At 40.5% G+C, this 22,617-nt stretch overlaps 1 protein-coding gene across 2 annotated transcripts in view; it reads right to left on the bottom strand.

Annotated features, from left to right (window-relative positions):
- Positions 1 to 4,608: 4,608 nt before the first annotated feature.
- The window catches only part of LOC126281549 (myrosinase 1-like), a 63,997-nt gene continuing 45,988 nt past the window's right edge, over positions 4,609 to 22,617 (bottom strand). For both annotated transcript variants that reach the window (XM_049980610.1, XM_049980611.1), the window contains 3 exons: positions 14,612 to 14,746; positions 14,417 to 14,523; positions 4,609 to 4,921 (listed from right to left, as the gene is read on the bottom strand). In XM_049980610.1, coding sequence (XP_049836567.1) covers positions 4,795 to 4,921; positions 14,417 to 14,523; positions 14,612 to 14,746 — 369 coding nt within the window. In that variant the 3' untranslated portion in view covers positions 4,609 to 4,794. The remainder of the gene's footprint in view (positions 4,922 to 14,416; positions 14,524 to 14,611; positions 14,747 to 22,617) is intronic.

Here is a 22,617-nt window from a genome sequence, read left to right as displayed (position 1 = left end):
AAATAGTTTACACGCATTAATCCACCTGATCCACTTCATTGTACTCGAGAACTGGCACATGTCATCACATGTCATTCTATGATGGTGTGACATTAGCATGCAGCGGGGGAGGTTCAAAAATCAGATGTAGGTCTAACGCATGCTCTAAGCCAAAATCACAAAAAATTGCCTATAGCCGTTTTTGTATCTCTGAACGTCTTCATTTCGCTTGTGAACAACACCTACCAATCGTATCCTGTATCGTTGCTAGTGATGAGTAATGTAAGGGAAATACAAGGAATGTTTCTGCCCAAACAAAGCAGAAACTCCCCGTACAAAGACATGCGCGAATCCTCATGAGACAATGTTGTACCTCTGGTGGAACAGCGATGGTGTGGTGCACTGACAATTGCTTCTCCGAGGTGTAACCGTCACTGCCGACATCTGTTGTCAACAACTGAGACACCTTTCAGACTCAATCCAAGAACAACGCCAGGCAGGCTGCATGATGTGGCGTTATTCCACAATAACGTCCGCCTGCATTCTGCTAGTCTGGCAAAAAACTCTGCACAGAGGTTGGGTTGGCAAATCATTCCCGATCCACCTAAGTCACTTGAGCTTGCAGCCTCAGATGTTTCCATTTACCGCTCTCTATCATACAACCTTCAAGTAACTTAATTCCCGGGTAAAAGTGAGATCAGTACATGATGAGTTCTTCCCCTCAAAGCCACATGATTTCTACAGTCGCAGAATTGAAAAGTTGGCAGACTGTTGTAAACAGTGAGGGAGAATACCTTATTGATGACTAAAGTCTCTGTTATGTGTATCTGTTGTGTTTATTGAACGTATCGAAAAACGCTACGAACTTATTCAGCAACCTAGTATTCTGAAGTAATACACATGCCGGCTAGCTGCTGAACATCGACGAAGGGCTTATCTTCAGTAAACCGCACTATCTTTACTTAAAATTTACGAACATGTGACGTGGTAATCTATTTACCACCACTACTAAGACGTTCATGGGCGTAAATATTAAGGTACACAAAGAAATTACAAACTACTGGGCGGTTTGTAAGGGGCTATAACGTTAGTAACACCAAAACATGGAAATTCCAAGTCAAAATTGAGCCGTACTAAAACACTATCAGTCAACATCGGTTTCTGCTATCGTGGTTGTAGATATAGGTAAATGTAGTTTGTGTCATAATAATATCGGGCGTTTGGGTATGAAATCAACCGAGAATCGAAAAGGGCTAAACAACAACTCTTGGAAGACCAGTGTAAAGAGCAGAATGAAATGATCAACTTAGGAACATTGGAATGTGCCTGTAAGTCAGCTGAACAGTGTCCGCTCCAGATAGCTCAGTGGTCACCGGCACGTTAGCTCAGCGTGTTCCATCAGAGGGTTAGCTACTCTCCGTAATAAAAAAACTGAGTTAATCGATCATCAACGAACGTAATCGGATGTCTTACGACGTCCACCCCGAGCAGATACAACGAACAAAAGCGAACAAAATGAGATTAAAAAAAAGTGGAAGCGCGACAGACTGTCAATCCTAAGGGCCCGTGTCCGATTCCCGGCTGGGTCGGAGATTTTCTCTGCTAAGGGACTGGGTGTTGTGTTGTCCTAATCATCATCATTTCATCCCCAAGTCGCCGAAGTGGCGTCAAATCGAAATACTTGCACCAGGCGAGCGGTCTACCCGACGGGAGGTCCTCATCACACGCCGTTATTATTAGCTGAAAAGTTATTTCGAAATAGACGAATAAAATGAATTGGAGTCCAAAATGAAGATGGAATAGTATCATGTGAGCGGAAAAAAATAGCAGCAAAGAATGCCTCGAAAAGCCGTATGCACTAAATAGTGAAAATCTGAAACAGAAGATCGCTGAGGAAGTCGATTCAAAAGAAGGGGACTGTATTTTGCACAATGAGTCCGACTCTGCATTTAGGCAACTAAAACTTTGGAAAGCCGATGGATATGACGATACACCAGCAGAAATCTTCAAGGCTACTGAAAGCCAGCTACATGAATATCAGCTCCCTTTCATACAAGTTATACACGAAGCTGGGGAACTCCAAAAGACTTTAAGAAATGTCCAGAGACCTTTTTCAAGTGCCAGACATGTATGATGTATAGATGTAGGTGGAAGCGACAATTGAAAATTTATGCCAAGGCTGGTTCTTGGTACGAAGTTTTATTCATCGCTTCAGTCTGCATCTGTACATCATCATAGATGTTTGGCACTTGAAAAGTTCTCTCTAACCATATAGTTTCATTTGATTTGTGTGTGGCTTTCAGGCAGAACTCCCTGTATGTTCGACACTAAGGTGCTGTTGCAGTACAGTTGGAGAGCCTTTGCAGTTCTGTTCCAGTCTAGGGGGAATACCAAGTGGGCCTGAGTCGTCAATGGGTATTTGGATTCAGGAGAGAGGCGTACTATGGTACTCCGTGTAGTTGCACACAGCAGCTGAGCCAGGGTGACGTAGTCGTTAGCGAATCTGCTAGTGAATACGAGACCTCCTCGAACACCGGCGTTGATACATATTTTCATGCGTCTGTTTAGTCTGGATATATTTAGGAAACATGTTACAGGGCCAATACCAAAGAAAATATATGATAACAATGGAGGAAACTCAGTTTGGTAACACGCGCCACCAAGATCTTAACCCATATGACTAGAAGTCTCTTCGAAGGCGGGATAGAGGCAATGATCACGGACGAACAAGAAGAAACGGAATACTGGCGAAATTCTTATTAAGACTACGGAAGGCTCATGAAACATATACTGGTTTCGTCGATTTAGAAAAATCGTTTGACAAGAAACACTAGCGACAGCTGTTTGATACGCTGAGAGAGAGAGAATGGCAGACGTAAGCCTATAGAGAAGAGTTGGCGTTGAGAAGATGTGCAGAACATCAAAAAGAACCTCCTGTTAAGCAGAATATACGACAGGGCTGATCACTCTCTGCTGTTTTCTTCAGCGGATACATTAAGGGGGCAATAGATGTAGTTACGGAGAAATTAGGAGCTATACAAGGAATTAAATTTCATGGTAAGAAAATAGACATTTTGGCATTTGCTCATGACATCGCAGTTCTAAGTGAAGAGTGTAATGATCAGAAGGGATGCTGGGCCAGACGGAAACCATCCTGATCTCTTCCTATAACAAGAAATTTAATTAAGGTGAAAGTCTTAGTGGCAGGTAAAACACAGTTACCCACTACTCATTTAACAATGAGCTGCTGGAGGTCATCGAGCACAATGCTTTTTTGTCCAAATTTTCATACACAGAAAGTGAAATGGTCAAATGAGGAACCAAACTGACAAGCGTGAGGTCTAGCTTTGGAAAAACATGTTTAATTGCTTGAAAGTAATAGAGGTAACAGAAAAACTTAACTAGGGATTTGAGGGAAAACTCGAATATTGTACATGCAGCTGCAGCTAGCAACGTATACGAAATATCACATTTGTCTCTTCAAGGCCTATCTCTACCGCGATACAAAAGTTGAATTGATGTGATATTTGTCAAAAATGGCTTCCTTGGAATCAACTAATAAATTCAGGACATTTAAAGCACAAAAGACAGTAGGAAAACAAACTAGGTGTGAGCAAGTTCATGCTTTGTGAACAAAATTTGAAAATAAGAAAATTGAAAAAAAAAAAGACAGTCAATTTTTTTTGTGAAAAGATTTAACTAAAATTAAGAAATAGGGCAGATTAGAGAAATATATGAAGCGTCTTTGAATGATGCTCGAAGTCCTGTACAGCAAAGGTGAGGATTCAGAGTTTATACAGTTCAATGTTAAACTCAGACTTTTAAGGAGTACTAGAGGATATTTGTCTGTTAGAGTATGTACAACACGCCCTCTGCTATTTCGTAGCCTTGATATATTTCTATCATTTATTCCAGAAAGTGCAAAAAGTTGCAAAAAGTTTTCAGTCTCAAACGATTGTCAGTACGGAATCCTTCAAATTTCAGGAAGGATGATCATTTTTACAAACTATTTCAAAGCTTTTTAATTGTGGATAGAATTACTTTGAATGATGTTAGAAGCAGAAATACATTAGATGTGCTAACATTTGTAACAGTAGGCTGCTGTAAAGTCTCTGATAACGTAGATGGAATAAAATTCAATGTATAAAATCTCATCTTTTACTGGAGTGAGACGCGGTCATATCGTAAATTTTAATTTACTTGTCATACTGTCAGCCAGTTTCATTTCATTGCTTGTCAGCAGTTGCATACACGGGCCAGCTTGGGTATAGCTAGATGAACTAAGGGTTTTCCCACACAAGCCTATAATACAAGTTTATATCGCTAGTTTCAGTTCATAAAAATATTAAAAAATAATATCTGTTCCCTTACTGTCCCCATACTGCAGTGTTTAAAAGGCAAAACTGGCTAAAAGTTAAGTATGTACTTAGATTTTCGTGGAAACAGGACTGAAATATGAGAAGATTAGTGTGTGTGTGTAGATTTCCTTTGTGTATTCAGTCTTGCGCCTGTCGTAATGTTGTCTTCCATTTTTAATATTTTGAGCTTCAAGCGAGGCTACGTCAGAAATACAGTGGAGCTTCCTTGTGCCATCCTGTCATACCTATTGAAGTGGAAAGGAGAAAGACATAAAAGTACTAGCGTTTATTTTCAGAAATTTATTTACACAAACAGTGTGTAGAAATATCTGGATTCAAAGCTTGCATACAACACTTGTGGTACTTCATTTAACTGTGCTGTATTTGGTAAAAGATCATGTTGAACACTGCTTTGACAAATTGATGAACAAGTCTTGTTTGGTGAGCTCAGAACATCCTACTGGTTGTACTGGTTGGGCAGCTGCTTACTGCTGAAGATTTCTGCCATGAAGCCAGCCGAGTCCTTGGGAGTCCTTGTCCTGTTTGGACTGCTGAAATCCACTTCGTACAGCCCATACTTAGCCCTGCAGAGAAAAGATGAGTATTCATTTAATCGTCATGATCGACAATAGAATGATAGTATAAATGGTGTGGGATGTCACAGCACAGAGAATCTATTACAACTGACTCCGTTATACTGAACAAGACAGTAACTACGAACATTATAAGACATATTATCAACTTCGGTTTGTCATTTCCGTATTAAACATATTCCGACTCTGGACAAGAGTGGCTAATAACGAAAGAATTCTGTTCAGTGTAGTAACACGTTGCCTTCAAAACTGCTTATCGTTCCACAGCGGGTAGCTTACTTAAAGGGATTTGTACAAGCACATACAGTTTCACACTGAATCCTGCAATGTCACGCAAAACATAAACTGAAGTTTCGCGTCACGTCTCAGCTTAGATATCTAAAGGCGGACCACAAGTTCACACAGCACAAGAATGGGGCATGCACTCGACTCGACTTACTTATGGCGACACTGAAATATTCACTTAGACTGATTTAGAGAAACTGGAAACACCGAAATCAGAATGGAATTTCGATATTCGTCAATTGCATGTAATCCATTATGCCTCAGCGCTAACCAAAACATGCTGCCGGCTTTCCAGCGGTGCTAATCTGCAATATGAGAACTACAGTATATGTAGGAAACAATCTGAAAGGCAAAACAGGCTCATTGATGAAAGTAATAAATTCATATTTTGATTGCTACGGTCGCAGGTTCGAATCCTGCCTCGGGCATGGATGTGTGTGATGTCCCTAGGTTAGTTAGGTTTACGTAGTTCTAAGTTCTACGGGACTGACGACCTCAGATGTTAAGTCCCATAGTGTTCAGAGCCATTTGAACCTCAAGACGGCTAGATTGTTAGCCGAAACTAATAATCACGGATCTTCTGGTTGACATAGCCAACAAATTGATTCCCCCATCTCTGTCCATCTCCTGTAACCCCTCTCTCTGTCCACTTTCTCCACCCACCCCTCTTTGTCAATGTGTTCCTGTCCCTCTATCTATTTGCTCGTACCCCTCTTTGTCCATCACCTCCTCCCACCCACTCTATCCATTTGCAGCACCCCATTCTGTCCATTCTCCTTGCTCCTCTATCTCCTCCTACCGCTCTAATTCTAAACCATTCTCCCCCTTCTCCTTTATTCCATCTCCCCTTACCACTCACCCTATACACCTCCTCCTTCCCCCTCTCTGCCTGTCTATCTGCTGTCCTTGCTTTCTCTCTCCACGTTATCACGCCCATCCCAATAAGAGGCTGGTGGCTCTTACCCCTGTTGAGGTCGTAACTAATATGTGTACCAAATTTGATTAAATCGTTCCAGAGAATTAGAATGAGCTTGTTTCCCCGTGGCTTAGCTCACGTACGCACATGTCAAACATATTTAACATACATCTAACATATTTCACATATGTCTGTACATATCTGTATCTCTACCGAATTTAGCCTTGCTGTTTCATTTTGTCGCAGCTGAATCCTTATGACGCACCACCTGAACTATGTGTTGTGCAATGGTACAATGTAGCGTGTACATCCAATAGTATATGCGGCTACCATCTGCGCAGTGTCTATTGTAGGTATATTCAGCGACCTACGCACATACCGTCTGCTCAATGTGTTGTGAATAGAATTATCAGCGTATAACGTGGCGGTGTGAAGAGCAGCTACGTTCGTGCGTGAGAAACAGCGTTCTGTACTCGACTGTTCCACCTTCTCCTTGAGCATGAAAATGCCTAGACCCCACACGGGTACTGCAGAACCCCGACGCCTTGGTTTCGCCGTAATCGATCATCCTACATACGGTCCCGACTTAGCCCTATGTGGTTTTCATCTGTTTACAAAACTTAAAGAACGTCTTCGAAGATTTCACTTGGATAGCGATGAAGCGATGGAAGAAGTGGTGTGCTTTTGACTCCGTCAAGACTGACAAACGCTCTACGGTGTAGACATGAGGAGTAAAGATTGGTAGTAACAACTGTTTTATTTAAAAATCTTTAATTTTTCAAATTACAAAGAGTTAGTAAACAATAATTTTCAGCGCGCCCTCGTATAATGGGAATTAATCTTCTCGTTTCCCACAGTACATAAAGATTTTCTCATCGCAGGTAATGAATTGTAAATTGGTTTTCATGTCATTACTTAATTTGCTTGGACGGTACAGATATTCTTAAAAAATGAAAGTAGTTGTTGATCAGTAGGTTAGGAATGAACCGAGGAACACTGAGAAACACGTCCTTTGAGACCGCAATAGCTTAATTTCCGTTTATTCTTGTCTTTGATTATTCGTAGAATAATGTGTTGCTTCCTGTTATGAAGGTATGATTTACCACATGAAGGAACTATGCTTTTAATAGTTTGACATTGTCACTCTTAACGTTATTGTTTATGGACATCCTTCTTGAGGGTCGTCTTCAGAAAATGCTTTACCTCAATGTATCGTAGATAATCATTTCTCAAGCACGGACATATGGTCTAAGGACAGCCTGACTGTGGTGACACCAACGTCGGTGTTTTCATGTCATACAAGCTGATTTTGTTTGTTAGGTGTTCTAGCTCCATCGTGCGTGATTTCGGTATCCAGTAGCTAGTTGATATTTGTTGAAAATGGTATCGATGGAAATGTTATTGGTTTACATTTGTTATATCCACGTTTTTATCCTGTTCCTGTATGGTCGCAGTACTGTATGGACTCACTAGTTAAATTTCAAATGTCAAACCGGTTTTCAGCTGTCGACGTTGTGTGAGTGTATGAATTTGGGATCTTCTGATTTTGAGTATTTGATGGAATTTGAGAATAATAAATCTTAAATTTGTCATAAATTAGCTTTTGTAAGTTTGATAGAATAATACACGCAGCATTCATATAGCTAGAAAGCTTTTGTCTCTGTAGGCATTTCAGTCCATTTCTTGGACATTATAATAGAGTATAGAAACTAATAGAAACTACCTTGTACACCTTCACTGCGAGTTCTCATTATTTGATGGATAATTACATCAGGCCGAGGTGCGTGGTTGTTATGCAATTCTAACACAGAGCAAAAGGTTCAGTTATGATACTACACAGTCCATCTCACATGAAACGTGACTGAAATGAAATAAAATACAAGATATAATTCATTTTCAGGTTTTATGGCGGTTTATTCAAAATAGGCTCCTTGGGGAGCAATACACAAGTGGAAGCGTTGGAAAAATGGCTCTAAACTATTCTGATACCAACCTTCAGAAACGTCTATAGTAATATGTTCTTGCTCTTCTGCATTTGTGAGGTCGTTTCGAAATGCCTTCTGTTCATTGCAATTTTTCAATTTAACAAATAACCAAAAGCTATAAACAGACAAATCAGGCGAAGAAGGGTATTCAAACACTACTAAACATTGCTGAGCCAAGCAATTCCGAGCGATGTCGCTTCAGTGCGCTGGTGGGTTGTCGTGCAACAATCTTCGTTGATGCTGGTATTCAGGTCCTTGACCATGAACGATTTAAAATACCCAGGTGGTAGTGTTGATTCACCATCTGAGGTTCTGGAGTGAATTATTTATGGATAATTCCTTTTAATCAAAGAAAGCAGTGAACGCCTTTTCTACACACATACTTTTTTAGGTCACGGTGATTATGGACCGCTTCCATTCCGAACTTTGGAGTTCTGTATGTGGTTCTTACTGAAAACATCATGTTCGTGCACTTGTTACGATGCAAGACATGAAGTCTGAGTCCCTAGCGGCTGATCTTTTCACATCCCAGCAATGTTCCTCTCTGCAATCTGTCCAATCGTCAGTGATTGAAAGCTATACAAAGCAGACACTATTCTTAATTTTGCCCAAATTTTCAGTTGGAATGGAATCACAGTTGTGTTAGCAATTTCAGAGAGCTACGCAATTACCCTGGTGGATTAACAACCATCATTTGAGCTCCAACCTCTTTTCAACATTTTCCTCGGCTCAGATTATCGACTTTGCTTCTCGACATGTAACACCTAGAATGCTGTGTCTACCATCACTAAACTTTGCATAACACTTAAAAAACTTTTACATATCTCATTAATTCGCTACCATAAACAGTCTCTATCATTTCAAAAGTGTTTGAGGTAAATTTTCCAAATTTAACTTCGGGTGTTGCAGTGCCGCAACCGAAGTTAAAAAAATATTGTTAAAATTATGGGGCGTTACTACCAGTCTGTGATAACAACGCAGTTGGTTTTAAAATGGCTGGTATTCGGAATACCACGCAATTTAATTCATGCATCCGTTAGCAGATGGCATTATTAGTTACGCGAACATGAAATCTGTCATCTTTCCTCTGGTGCGGACTCTGTATGTGATTCCTTTCAGGAGGAGAAGATATTTATTGCTGTGTGGATTTAGTGTTGTTCATATTGAATATTTTCATTGTACATGGTTATCTTGGCTTACATGCTCATAATTAATTGGAACGTTGAGTGGATAAATTAAGAGTTGTGCCTGTTGTAGGGATCATGCGAATCGTACTTAATCTGTGACCATATGAATGATAAATTTAAGTGCGTGGAATTTTAGGCTATATTTTACATTTATGTGTTGTTATTTAAGGCTTTATAGCTAGACAGATTAGTACATTTTTTTCATATTCTGTCTGACTATCTTAAATTAAGATTAGGACGACCCAATTTCTTTAATGGTTTACTCTGACTGGAGCATCAGCTATTTCACTATATTTTTTAAGTCTTACACGAAGTAATATACTTGTCCACTGATGCCTTAAAATTTCCATTAGATATTCTGACGTTGAGTTTATGGATCAGATTAGGGGAAATGTTTTTTGAAAAGCGTGTGGAGGTCGTGTGCATTTTTCACATTTCATTTTTCCTTTGTGAATGCTGTAATTTGCTACAGGAATTACGAATTAACAGTACACTGTTTCAGGGGCTATTGAGTTTTATCTCAGGACAACTAGGTGAAACATTTAATCTTTGGCATGATCACATGTTAGTAACAGATATTAGCACAATTTTCTGCAACCAGGTCGGATTTGAGATAAGGCTGTACATGTGCATAGAAATATGGTAGTTTCTATTTTTGGTAACTATAAAGTGAGTACGGACTGGTGGTGACTCTCTTGGTAAAGTAAGTACAGCCTAACTTATATATTTTGTGTTAGAGTCAATTTTCCAGTCCAGTGAGGTTCAAGATGGATGTGAATGCTTTCGTACAGGTGAAATGATAGTAAGTCTGAATAGCTTGGTGAGTTTGCTTAGGATTGCAGAGGTAGTGTTGTATGATTACTCATATTGACTATTTATCATTAGGACTGATTAGTTGATTTAGATTAAACTGTAAATTGTGTGGCATACACAGGGGTGGAGTGCGTTTCAACTGAATCTTGCTATGGATTATTACTTTACGCTGGAACTGATATGACTGAAGCTGTTGATGAGGATGCTGCATAGGAATATGTGGTTGTTATTTAAGATGTGTGTAGCTCCTCTAAGATTCTGTGATTTTTCTGCTCCAAGCAGAAGACATGCTTTATTCGTGCTGCATAGTTTTCGCCGTTTTGGCATAGATAAACTGCCATTGTCAGAGAATCGAATAAGTAAAAGACCCACGTATCGCTCACGTTTATTCACGGATAAAAGCCTCTGTTTGAGACAGCATTTGCAACATTAGAGTGGCATTTCGAAATTCTAGATTCTGATATTTTATTGTACCACTGCTTCTGCTTAATCTTTCATTTATTGCGCCAATACCCCAACCGAATCATGATACGGTGTGAACTTTCTAACTTTCCTGAGTGCTGTAGCAAACTTATTCTAGTATTATCAATTAAAGGCTTAAACTTAAACTGTACACTTTTAAAAATTTCTGATACAATAGGGCTAACATTCTTCAAAAACAGTCGTCCCCTAATTTCATTGTATAATCGCATGAGAAATAAGAATATTTTCAAGAATTTGTGGATATTTAGAAAACTACAGTTTTGAAAAGTTTCGTAAGTTGCTAGTGTTGTGGATTACTTATTTCGTACAAAATATGTTTGTGATTTACGGTTGCTGTCAAAGAACAGTTCAGCCCTAATTTAAGTGTACATCAGTACCAACGGACGTATATTTTGGAAAATTTTCGGAAGTTACCATTGATCTTTGAATAAAATATTTTGTAGTTAACTCGATGTTTTGCTTTAGTTACTGTAGTACATCCTGTCACTTACATAAAGTATTACATCTAATTTCTTCTGTGAAGAGTGTTGTATATTATCTACATTTGTCGTAAATGTTTTCCACTTTGCTAGCAGCTATAAGGTCAAAAAGCTTCAATAATTAATAAATTTTGCAATAGCTTTGTCTGCTGCTTCACTTGAAATCTAGTTTTGTGTACCAGTTGCTCCATTTCCCAAATGGAACCAGTAATACACTACTGGCCATTAAAATCGATACACCACGAAGATGACGAGTTACAGACGCGAAATTTAACCGACAGGAATGATTAGCTTTTCAGAGAATTCTCACAATGTTGGCTCCGGTGGTGACACCTACAACGTGCTGACGTGAGGAAAGTTTCCAACCGATTTCTCATACACAAACACCAGTTGACCGGCGTTGCCTGGTGAAACGTTGTTGTGATGCCTCGTGTAAGGAGGATAAATGCGTATCATCACGTTTTCGACTTCGATAATGGTCGGATTGTAGCCTATCGCGATTGCGGTTTACCGTATTGCGACATTGCTGCTCGCGTTGGTCGAGATACAATGACTGTTAGCAGAATATGGAATCGGTGGAGGATCCCAATGGCCTCGTATTACCAGCAGTCGAGATGACAGTCATCTTATCCGCGTGGCTGTAACAGATAGTGCAGACACGTGTCGATCCCTGATTCAACAGATGGGGACGTCTACAAGAAAACAACCACGTGCACGAACAGATAACGACGTTTGCAGCAGCATGGACTGTCAGCTCGGAGACCATGGCTGCGGTTACACTTGACGCTGCATCACAGACAGGACCGCCTGCGATGGTGTACTCAACGACGAACCTGGGTGCACGAATGGCAAAACGTCATTTTTTCGGATGAATCCAGGTTCTGTTTACAATATCATGATGGTCGCATCCGCATTTGGCGACATCGCGTTGAACGCACGTTGGAAGCGTATATTCGTCATCACCATACTGGCGTATCACCCGGCGTGATGGTATGGGGTACCATAGGTTACAGGTCTCAGTCACTTCTTGTTCGCATTGACGCAACTTTGAGCAGTGGACGTTACATTTCAGATGTGTTACGTCCTGTTGCTCTACCCTTCATTTGATCCCTACGAGCCGTCTGCGGTGGCTGAGCGGTTCTACGCGCTACAGTCTGGAACTGCGTGACCACTACGGCGGCAGGTTCGGATCCTGCCTCGGGAATGGATTTGTATGGTGTCCTTAGGTTAGTTAGGTTTATGTAGTTCTAGGTTCTAGAAGACTGATGACCTCAGAAGTTGAGTCCCATAGTGCTCAGAGCCATTTGAACCATTTGATCCCTATGAAACCCTACATTTCAGCAGGATAACGGACGAACGCATGTTGTAGGTCCTGTACGGGCCTTGCTGAACACAGAAAATGTTCGACTGCTGCCTTGGCCATCACATTCTCCAGATCTCTCACCAATTGAAGAGTCTGGTCAATGGTGGCCGAGCAACTGGCTCGTCAAAATACACCAGCAACTACTCTTGATGAACTGTGGTATAGTGTTGAAGCTGCATGGTCAGCGGAACCTGTACACACCATCCAAGCTCTGTTTGACTCAATGCCCAGGCGTATCAACGCCGTTATTATGGGCAGAGGCAGTTCTTCCGGGTACTGATTTATCAGAATCTATGCACCCAAATAGCGTGAAAATGTAATCACATGTCAGTTTTAGTATAATATATTTGTCCAATGAATACCTGTTTATCATCTGCATTTATTCTTGGTGTAGCAATTTCAATGGCCCGCGGTGTATCTTTACCTGAACGAGTTAAGTGATAATCAGCAGCTTATTTCCTTCACTCTCCTACAAAACATCTGCGCCAGCTACAATGCAGCCACGGGATCAATCGAAGACTGTCAGAAGCAACTGGATATTGGCCTTACGCGAATCAGTGTGTTGGGAGAGCTCCCGAGAGTTTCGTACAAGAGGTGCCTTCGTTTTAATCTTCTGTCGGTTCCCAGTAACGAAGTAAAGCAATTTATTAAATAATGAAAGCATGATCGATTTGACAATATATTGTACTTAGTTGAAAGGATAGCTTAGTGCTACATTTATAAGTAGGCTACCTGAGTACCCAGCATTGACTGTGAATCTCCTAATCCCAATCTTCTATGGGTCCACCTCCTCCTTTGCCTCTCTTCCATCTCCCGCCTCCTGCCTCGTCTCTGTCCATCTCTTTCTCTTTCATTTCACTGTTCATGTACTCCTCTCTCTTCCAGTTCCCCCACTACTGAAACCTCCCCCCCCCCCCTACATGTGCCCATAGCCTCCTTTCCCCTTGCAATCTGTCCATCTGTCCATCTCCTCGTTATCACCCCCAATCCAATAGGAAACTCGTGGTTCTTAATCCCACAGTATTTCTGTCCAGATCCTAACTAATGCGTGTACCAAATGTGAATGAAACTGTTCCAGAGATTTAAAATAAGCTTTCTAAACGTTGGTTTGCTCGCGAACGCACATGTCAAATCCATTTCAAATATATATAACATATTTCACATGCATTTGTAAACATGCATTTACCTGTATCTCAAGCAAGTTTCGACCTGCAGTTTTATTATAGCGTAGCTCAATGTTTACGCAGCTGTATCTCTTGCAATACTTGTCGTATAATTCAGCAGGTTCCTCCAGTGATATAGATGGCTTGTGTCTGCGCAATGTGTTGTGATTAGAGTTGTTAGTGAAGAAGTAATAAATTAAAACGTCATGGATGATGTGGCAGTTTTTCACGCATCTCAGTGTAATGACGCCATCTCTCCTGAACTAAGTGTCATACTATGGTATAATTTTCTACGTACATTCGGTGCCATATGCAAAATGTGTCTTAATTAGAGCCAGCAGTAAAGAAGAAATAAATGAAAAAGTCATGTTTCATGCGTCACTTTTACTATATGAACAAGATAAAGTAGTAAGCGGTTTTTTCCATTCATAATTTTGCGGGTTTTTTCAGCGAGAAAAAGTTTCATTAGGATTTTAAATTGTATGTAAAGTTTGCTGCAAGTCACTGAATACTGTCATTGTCAAATACTGGATGAATAGGTACGGCTATTCGCGCATCTTGGTCTACACTGCTTTTTCACACCACCCACTTCACATTGATAGGAAGGCGGATTTCCCCCAGCAGCGATTCTTTCCTGACAGTACGGGATACGTGTTTCAAGTTTGGTTGAAATTGACCGAGTGGTTTAGGAGCAACTGTAGAACATACTTAGACACTTATATACATACATCTCTTTTTATATGGATGTGTTTATGGTTTTCTGCATTGTTTAATTCAATAGATGAATTACTCACGTTGTGGACAGTACTTACGTAAATCCTGAGTTCCATTCTAGAGTGTCCATGAGACTCCATGCCAAGAATCCGATAACCGGAACACCGTCTTCGTGTATCGACTCTAGCACAGCTCCGAGATATCCCTAGAAATAATACAGCACATTTCTGGTAATGAAATGACTTTAGGAAGATGAAAATGGTTACTATATCAGAGTGTAAAACCATACTTACAGTATAGAATTCAATGCGATCGCTGTCGTTTCGCCCTCCAGAATTGGATACGCCGTTCTCTGTTATAAAGACTGGGTAACCTGGGTATTCGTTGGCTATCCAGTTCAGTTGACTGCGCAATCCCCAAGGAACAGTCTGGAAATTAAAATATCTTAGATGTTATTTCTATCTCCATCTGCCCCTTAAAGATGGATGTGCAAGTATAATATTTAGTTTGTTGAAAAATTCATCTCTTCACTAGTTACTACCTGGCAGTTACCAGTTACTAATGTCCAATTATTCAAATATTTATGTGAAAGGAAAATGACAGGAATCTGTCCTTTGTGTAAAATTCAATAATTTCTTTGCATACTCTTAAAGGGATTAATAGTGTGTCTAAGTTGAAACACCTTCCTTTTCTCGGTCCGTTGCACTTCCATAGAATAACTAAGCTGTATACGTAAGCGGCGCATTTCCCCGAAGAAAACGTCAAAATCGTTTTCATAACAAGGAAGTGAGACACAGGCTCCGATCCGAGAATCCCGTTATTACCAACCAGAGCATGTTACTAGTGGTTATTTGCCATTGCCTTCTTCTGAATTATTGTGAAGTATCAAGTATCCTGTGCTGAAAGTAAGGAGTGTTTGTGTAGTGTGGCGATCTGTTTATGTCGTTCTAGATAAAAGAAGGGCAAGGCGAGGAACCCACATAGGCTGCTGCTCTCTCGCAAAACACCAAGTGGCTGTCAACTTAACCTCCCCATCTGAGCTACGGATCACCGACAGCAATGTCACATTCCCTCACCGGAAATTGAATTGGAATATAACTCATCACATTGGTGTAAGTCTGCTCATCAGGAACTTAACGCCACCAACTTTCTTCCCTTGGAAGCCTTAAACTGGTTGTGAAAATTTCTTCTGCCCTTAGGCTTCTAACAGGTACGTCCATTCTGCGCCACCACCAAGTGTGCATTAGCTACCTCAGATTCTGGAGCGGCTCCTCAGAACATAAGGCAGTGTTAATTCTAAAAATTTGATATAGGTTTATTTTTATCAGCTCATTTCATAACAATATGTTTTCATATAAAACCTCGTCCCCTATTTCACTCCCTTAGAGGTTCAATTAAAAAAAAACATTAAATAAGTAATTTTTATTTGTAACTGAGAAGTAAAAACCCTGTGTTCATAGATGTAGCTCTCAAAACACCTTAGTAGTCCTTTAATAATTATGTAGCTTTTTTTAAAAAAACTTTCAACCACTATTTCACCTCCATAAGGTTAGATTTCAAAAATGCTAGAACACGTATTTCTTTATTTCTGACCGCAAAACAAACACCAATTTTCGTAACTCTGGCTTATAAATTGCCGGATGAGCCCTTGTCTCGTGTTTGGCCCCACTGTTTCCTTCTTAAACAACGCCTACAGCATAAGATCTACACCTTCTCCAAGTTTCAAATTTCTGTCCTTAGCATTTTGGGCTGGACACTGGACACATGATGAGTCAGTCAGTCAGGAAATTGCCTTTTGAATATAGAGAAGATCTGGAAATAAACTGCCTACGGAATTTGATTATGAACGTCTATTACCAAACTGAGAAAACTGACTCGAAAATATAGCTTTGTTCATTAACGAGAACATAATTACGATACTGTGGTGGAAAAAGGAAGCAGTCAATAAGGGACGACAATTGTTTTGCTTATGGCACTGTTTTATTAATTATTATTCTTTATAGTAAACAGCTCATAATATTTTTGATTTCGTATGATCTCATAGATAAGTTTATTCATGATGTACGCCTCGAAACGAAAATAGGCAGTCTTAAGCGCAATCAATTGAAAGTCACACTTTCACTTTTCTGTGAGAAAGAGTTCATCTCATTTTTTATCGTTCTCCTTTTACCTAGGCTTAATGAGGGATCAAACGATTGATCTACCAGATGATTTTGCAGCAGTTTTAAAGGTCTTTAATAATATTTCTTGCATGCCATTACCATTTCACTAGAAACCGAAAGTTCATTTCCAGAACGGTCGTTAATACCAGCTTTATCACTGTTGATTAGATTGCTTTGCTCGTAGCATTCAGGTAGATAAAATGTTTTTTCTACCAACTCCAAAGAAAAGTAGCTTGGTAACAATAGTTGCGAGTAAAGTTATAAAACGAAATTTAATTTTGTTGTCCAATTAACAATACAAAAATCGTCAAGCAAAATTGCGGAACCCAATAGAGAAGTGAACAGCGTTTTAGATGAAAGTGTGTAGCAAAGTCAAGAAAACCCCACGGAGGGAGAAAACAATATAATAATTGAAAATGCAAATGAAACGTTTGTGTTCGATAACACCTCGTAAGTAAATGAGGGCCCAATGCAGCGCAAGGAACTACTACAGAACATCGATTAATGGGAAGCTCTGTGAGTTCAGCGGCAACCACCTTGCCGCAGTGGATACACCAGTTCCCATGAGATCACCGAAGTTAAGCCCTGTTGGATGTGGCTGGCACTTGGATGGGTGACCATCCAGCCGTCATGGGCAGTTGCCATTTTTCGGGGTGCACTCAGCCTCGTGATGCCAATTGAGGAGCTACTTGACCGAATAGTAGCTTCTTCGGTCAAGAATACCATCGGAACGACCGGGAGAGCGGTGTGCTGACCCTCCTATCCGCACCCTCCTCGGAGAATGAGACGGGGTTCAGATAGTCCCGGTAGGCCACTCGTGGCCTGACGACGGAGTGCTTTTCTATGGGTTCAGCAGATGACGTAGTGATCCAGCCATATGATGGCATTTTAATTATGCAGAATCATTTGGAAAGTGAAGTGGCTACAGGACTGGATATTCCTGTAAGTGTGTGAGCATGTGGGTGCTATTCTGTCATTCTGCGCAATGGATTAATCTGACATGTACCCTTTACCCTGTGGCTCGTGCAAGATGCAATTTCCACCCCCACACTACAGAATTCAGACAGACGCTCCTAACGTTCTAAAGAGAAATGCCTGAAAAACGTTCAGCAATAAATATCTTCTGGAGTCATCCGCAGTAAGGAAATGACACAAAAATTCACAAAATTTCTTAAGTAACTAGTGGGATACTTGGGTATTGGAGTAGTGCTAGTTAGTGTAAGGAAAACATGAAACTAACGAAAATTATTATTTATTTGAAAAAATTCTGAGAAAACACATTGGCACTTTTAGTTATGACCTGAACAAGTCAATCGACGTTTCATTTAAGGCGACCAATTAGGAAATCTGTAGCATCGGCGTTTGGCGTTTGTTGTCTCCCTGTGAAAACCTCTGAAACTGCGTGCTATATTTGTAAGGAATGTGCAGGCTTGGGAACTCCCACACAATGTAGCGGTATTTGCTTTTAACCCAAACACCGGGTCGTTCTGCCTTTCACTCAGGCAAATGCTGTCTGCTCTAAGGGCGGTCGTCGGCCGACATAGATAGGTTGACTCATCCTCTGAAGGGACTGACCCCCAGGTGTGCAGTTTGCCTCTCACGAACTAAAAGCCTCTGCGACCGTCGTGTCTTGAATGTGTGTACGCCAGCCTCCAGTATTTCAATCTCGGTGCGCACTTGCGATTTACCAGTTATTTACACATCGTTTACATGAATTAATACAACATTGACTTAATCTTATCGAGTTTGGGTACGAATGAAGCGTCTTGATGTGAGGAACATGATTGTGAGGGCGAAATATGTAAGCAATGAAGGTCAGGTGACCACAACGTCTTTCAAGTGTCATATTGGGAAGCCATACGTGCTCCAACACATACTTCGCGTCACCAACAATTAACGGTACGGCATTAAATGATACTAACAGCGTAATCGCGCTAGCACAATGTATCAGAAAAATGCCCACACAAATAACAAGTTATTCAAACGAATAGTTAAATAAATAATAAAATGGACGAAATATGTGGACAAATTGACATGAAAATTTATAATTAATTTTCACAACAATTGTCAGAACAACAGAAAGTACCAAGCAGGTTAGATGAAGTCACAACTCAACAAGATGTCTTGCAAGTAGCACATAATGAATTAGACGAAATTGTGTTTTATTTTCAGACGAAAGCATTGGACTTAAAACAGGCAATCAATAATGATATTGCAGATGAAGTGCAAAATCTGTCTGTGGAAGTTAGTTTTGTCAAGTTAGAGCAAAGTTGAGTAAATTCCGAAGTCAAAAAAATAAATGAGCGCGCAAAGCTAGTTGCAATTGATAGTGACACCACCCTAGCACAGAAAATAGTACATCGAACTTGTTAACAAATAGAAAAATTTACACCAGACTAGGAAAAAGAATCCGAAATCGTTCTGACGGTACACGTGAGCGTCAAAGCCACTGCCCAGCAAATGCAAATGCTGTTGGCATTAGGTAAGATTCTGGTACCGCATTCCTGAGTTTGCCTCAAGGGGGTGAAAATGTGTATCCTCCTTAGGCCAGGAACCACGCCGTTGGGGGATTATATAGGGTGGCGCAAGTAAAAGTGGCCAGAGAACAGAGTTGCAGGGTACAAGGAAACTCAGCAGAGGAAAGGAAATACTACCTGACTTCAAAAAGTGACCACCATCGAGCTCTTGGCACTTCTGGGTCCTCAAGGTGCATCGAAGCTGGACTGCTCGAATTGCTGCATTCTCATCCGAAATGTTCTGCTGCCGTTCTTGAAGACTATGAGGATTGTTGCGATACGCCTTATAATTTAAGGCCCCCACACGCAAAGTAATCACACACTGACAAAGCGACCTGCTTGGCAAGCTCGGACTGCTGCCAGACTGACCTCTACTAACAACACCGCCAGAGAGGAGATTGTTTAAGTGGTTACCAAGGTGTCTGTATGAACAGTTCCAGCCTGCTGGAAGTAACTGTAGATGTTTTCTTCCTCCGTTACTGTTGCCACTAATTCACGTCCAGTCGCATCCACTCGTTCGGGCCACCTTTATTTGCCCCACTCTGTAGTAAGGTCACTCAACTCCCAGTTTCCACTAATGATCATATGCGTTACGGAGTAACTATACCCATGACAGAGCCGTCTGCCCCAGCCGCAAGACTGTCACTTTCATCTGTACTACTGGATAGAAGCTTGTTAAAACATCATCATTTCCAAGCATTACGGGTGAAATTAAAGAAAGTGCAAACTATGTCGCTTATAAAAGATTTTTAAAATGTGCTACAATGTAAGTGGACGGAAAGTCAAACGATACAGTACACGGTAGATTTCTTTCAAGGTGATACGTTTCTGAGGGCAACGAATGTAGCAGAAAAGTGTCAAATGAATGCTCACCTCGAGCAAGCTTTTCTTGACAAATTTTGGTCAAATTCGGTGCAGGAAAGATTGAGACATGAAGTGTTCTATCTGGAATCCTACAATAGTAGACAAGGGTGCTGAACAAAGTATTCTGAAAAGCATATGCAGGAGGTTCAAAAACGCTAAAGGCAAAATTACCGTCAATCGTCCTTGAAAAACTAACCACATGGCCTGAGTCGGATTTGGAGTATTTTTTGTCAGTCTCAGGTTCCACTGTCATATCCATGAAGGTACAAACGTACAAACTAACAACTCGAATTAGCAAGGAAAACCAAGAGGTATGGGAACTGTAAAAACGGTAATAACAGTAATCACAATTCCGGCGGTTGGCACCCTCCTACTTCCCAGATAGACAACAGCAGTAATAAGCGTGAAGCGCAAGTTAGCGCGCGATTAGTAATAATTACAGGGGTAAGGGAGAACGTAGGTATAAGCCCGGATATCAGAACACGGCACGCCATAACAACAGTAATGGACATGGAAATAGTTGGGAAAATGTGGAACATTTGGTAACAACGACGTGAATGATAATGGAGGACCTAGAAATGCTCCGCCAGATCACGATTTGGAGGCGAATCGTACTCAGCGAAGCTCCCCCCAACAGGATCGCCAACTGGCGTGGTAGGGGGCATGCAGTACTTAATTGTAGTTGTAGACAGCAACAGTCCACCGGCTAGTGAGAAGAGTGAGATCCAATCCCAATTTAAAATGGAATAACTACTTACATTTGAGAATAAAACGAACACGAAGAAACTAAACTACGAATCCAAAACAGCTAAATGCTACATAAGGGGACTGATGACCTCAGAAGTTATGTCCCATAGTGCTCAGAGCCATTTGAACCATTTGAACACAAAGACACGTGGAGAAAGTATGTAGAAATCTAAATCTACGATACATAAATAGATGAGTGTACAGAATAGAAAGCTCCTAGTAAGAAATAAAGATTGGCCAACGTGACATGTTTTAAGAAAAAAGGGGACTGTTGACCTCAGAAGTTCAGTCCCATAGTGCTCAGAGCCATTTTAACCATTTGAACACAAAGACACGTGGAGAAAGTATGTAGAAATCCAAATCTACGAAACATAAATAGATGAGTGTACAGAATAGAAAGCTCCAAGTAAGAAATAAAGATTGGCCAACGTGACATGTTTTAAGAAAAATTGTGTTCACGAGAAAACGCTAACAGAGTACTGAGCAAAAATGGCTCTGAGCACTATGGGACTCAACTGCTGTGGTTATCAGTCTAACAGAGTACTACTTTGAGCCATGAAAGCAAATATCTAAAAGGTTTGGCTAAATGTAGTGTTAGCAACAGAAAATAATTATCAGTGCGGAACATATTTCACAATGTGTGATACGTGATACAACATGACGTTTCAAAAATGCTATGCTACGTTATGGTTGTGGTAAGACAGTTCCATAGGAAATCTCACAAGGGGACCCTCCATACTGTAAATCACGGATTTTGATGAGCTTCAAATATGTTGTAGAGGTACTTACCCTGAGTACCTGGCTATCCGGTTTTCTAGCGACGACCTTGGTTTTAAAAAAAAATCGGTTTTGAAGTTCATTGTGGGCTATGTATACCCGTAACATACCCTATATTTCGAGGAAGTCAGTGTAGCGCCGCGGTAAAAGTTCACAGCTAAAGTGCTGGAGGTACTGTGTTCTATTCCTGCTCCTGTAATATTCTTTTCAAAATCGACCAAATTTTTCAATTTTATTTCAAATAATATCAACAAACAGTGCTAGATGTGCGAAATAATAAAGATATATGCAGTTATTATTTTTTTCAAATATTCATTCCGTTTGTGGTTCTCATGATATTCTCCAAATTCATTTTCATCGTTGTAATCTATCAATTCATCATAAATAAGGATCTGTCTTTCGGTCAAGAGATCCTGTATTGCGATACATATCTCATCGCCAAATGCAACGGAATTGGCAGAGATCGCACTAGGTGGTGCATTCGTTACGATAGTCAAATCGCGGAGTAGATTTTCGGCGTATTTAATGACATTTGTGATTTCGCCTTTTGATTCTTCGTTCAGCTCCTCTACTTGTGGATCTTCTTCTGGCTGCAATACTGCAGAAACACTTGGTACTTCCATTTCACAGAATTTTTCTAACTCACGGCACTAGAGACGGTTTGCGAGAAACTGACGCTGTAGTTAGGTTCGAACGTAAAGGAATGCAACTAGCACCCTCATTGGCCGCAACTACGAGCTGAGCTGGGATTCCCGTTACTGAAACGGCATTCACGGCAGAGGGGACGATAATGGGCGGAGATCGATTTCAGGTAATACAAGAAGCGACAGTTGTACGGACATTTGGAACTCCAACTGCAAACCACGAACGGAATGAATATTTGAAAAAATAACAAATTGAATATATCTTTATAATTTCGCACACCTTACACTGTTTGTTGATATTATTTGAAATAAAATTGAAAAATTCGGTAGATTTAGAAAAAAAATTACACGAGCAGGATTCAAACACAGTACTTCGAGTGCAGTATTCGTGAACCTTTACCGCTGCGCTACGCTGACTTGCTCGAAATATGCGTTGTGATACAGGTATACAAAGCGCACAATGAACTTCAAAATCGATTTTCTCAAAACAAAGACATGTCGCTAAAAAACCGGATAGCCGGGTACTCAGGGTAAGTGGCTCACGAACGGAATGAATATTTGAAAAAATAACAAACTGAATATATCTTTA

The sequence above is a fragment of the Schistocerca gregaria genome, chromosome 7 (genome assembly GCF_023897955.1).
Source record: "Schistocerca gregaria isolate iqSchGreg1 chromosome 7, iqSchGreg1.2, whole genome shotgun sequence".
Taxonomy (NCBI): domain Eukaryota; kingdom Metazoa; phylum Arthropoda; class Insecta; order Orthoptera; family Acrididae; genus Schistocerca; species Schistocerca gregaria.
This window is presented reverse-complemented; position numbering and strand designations above follow the sequence as displayed.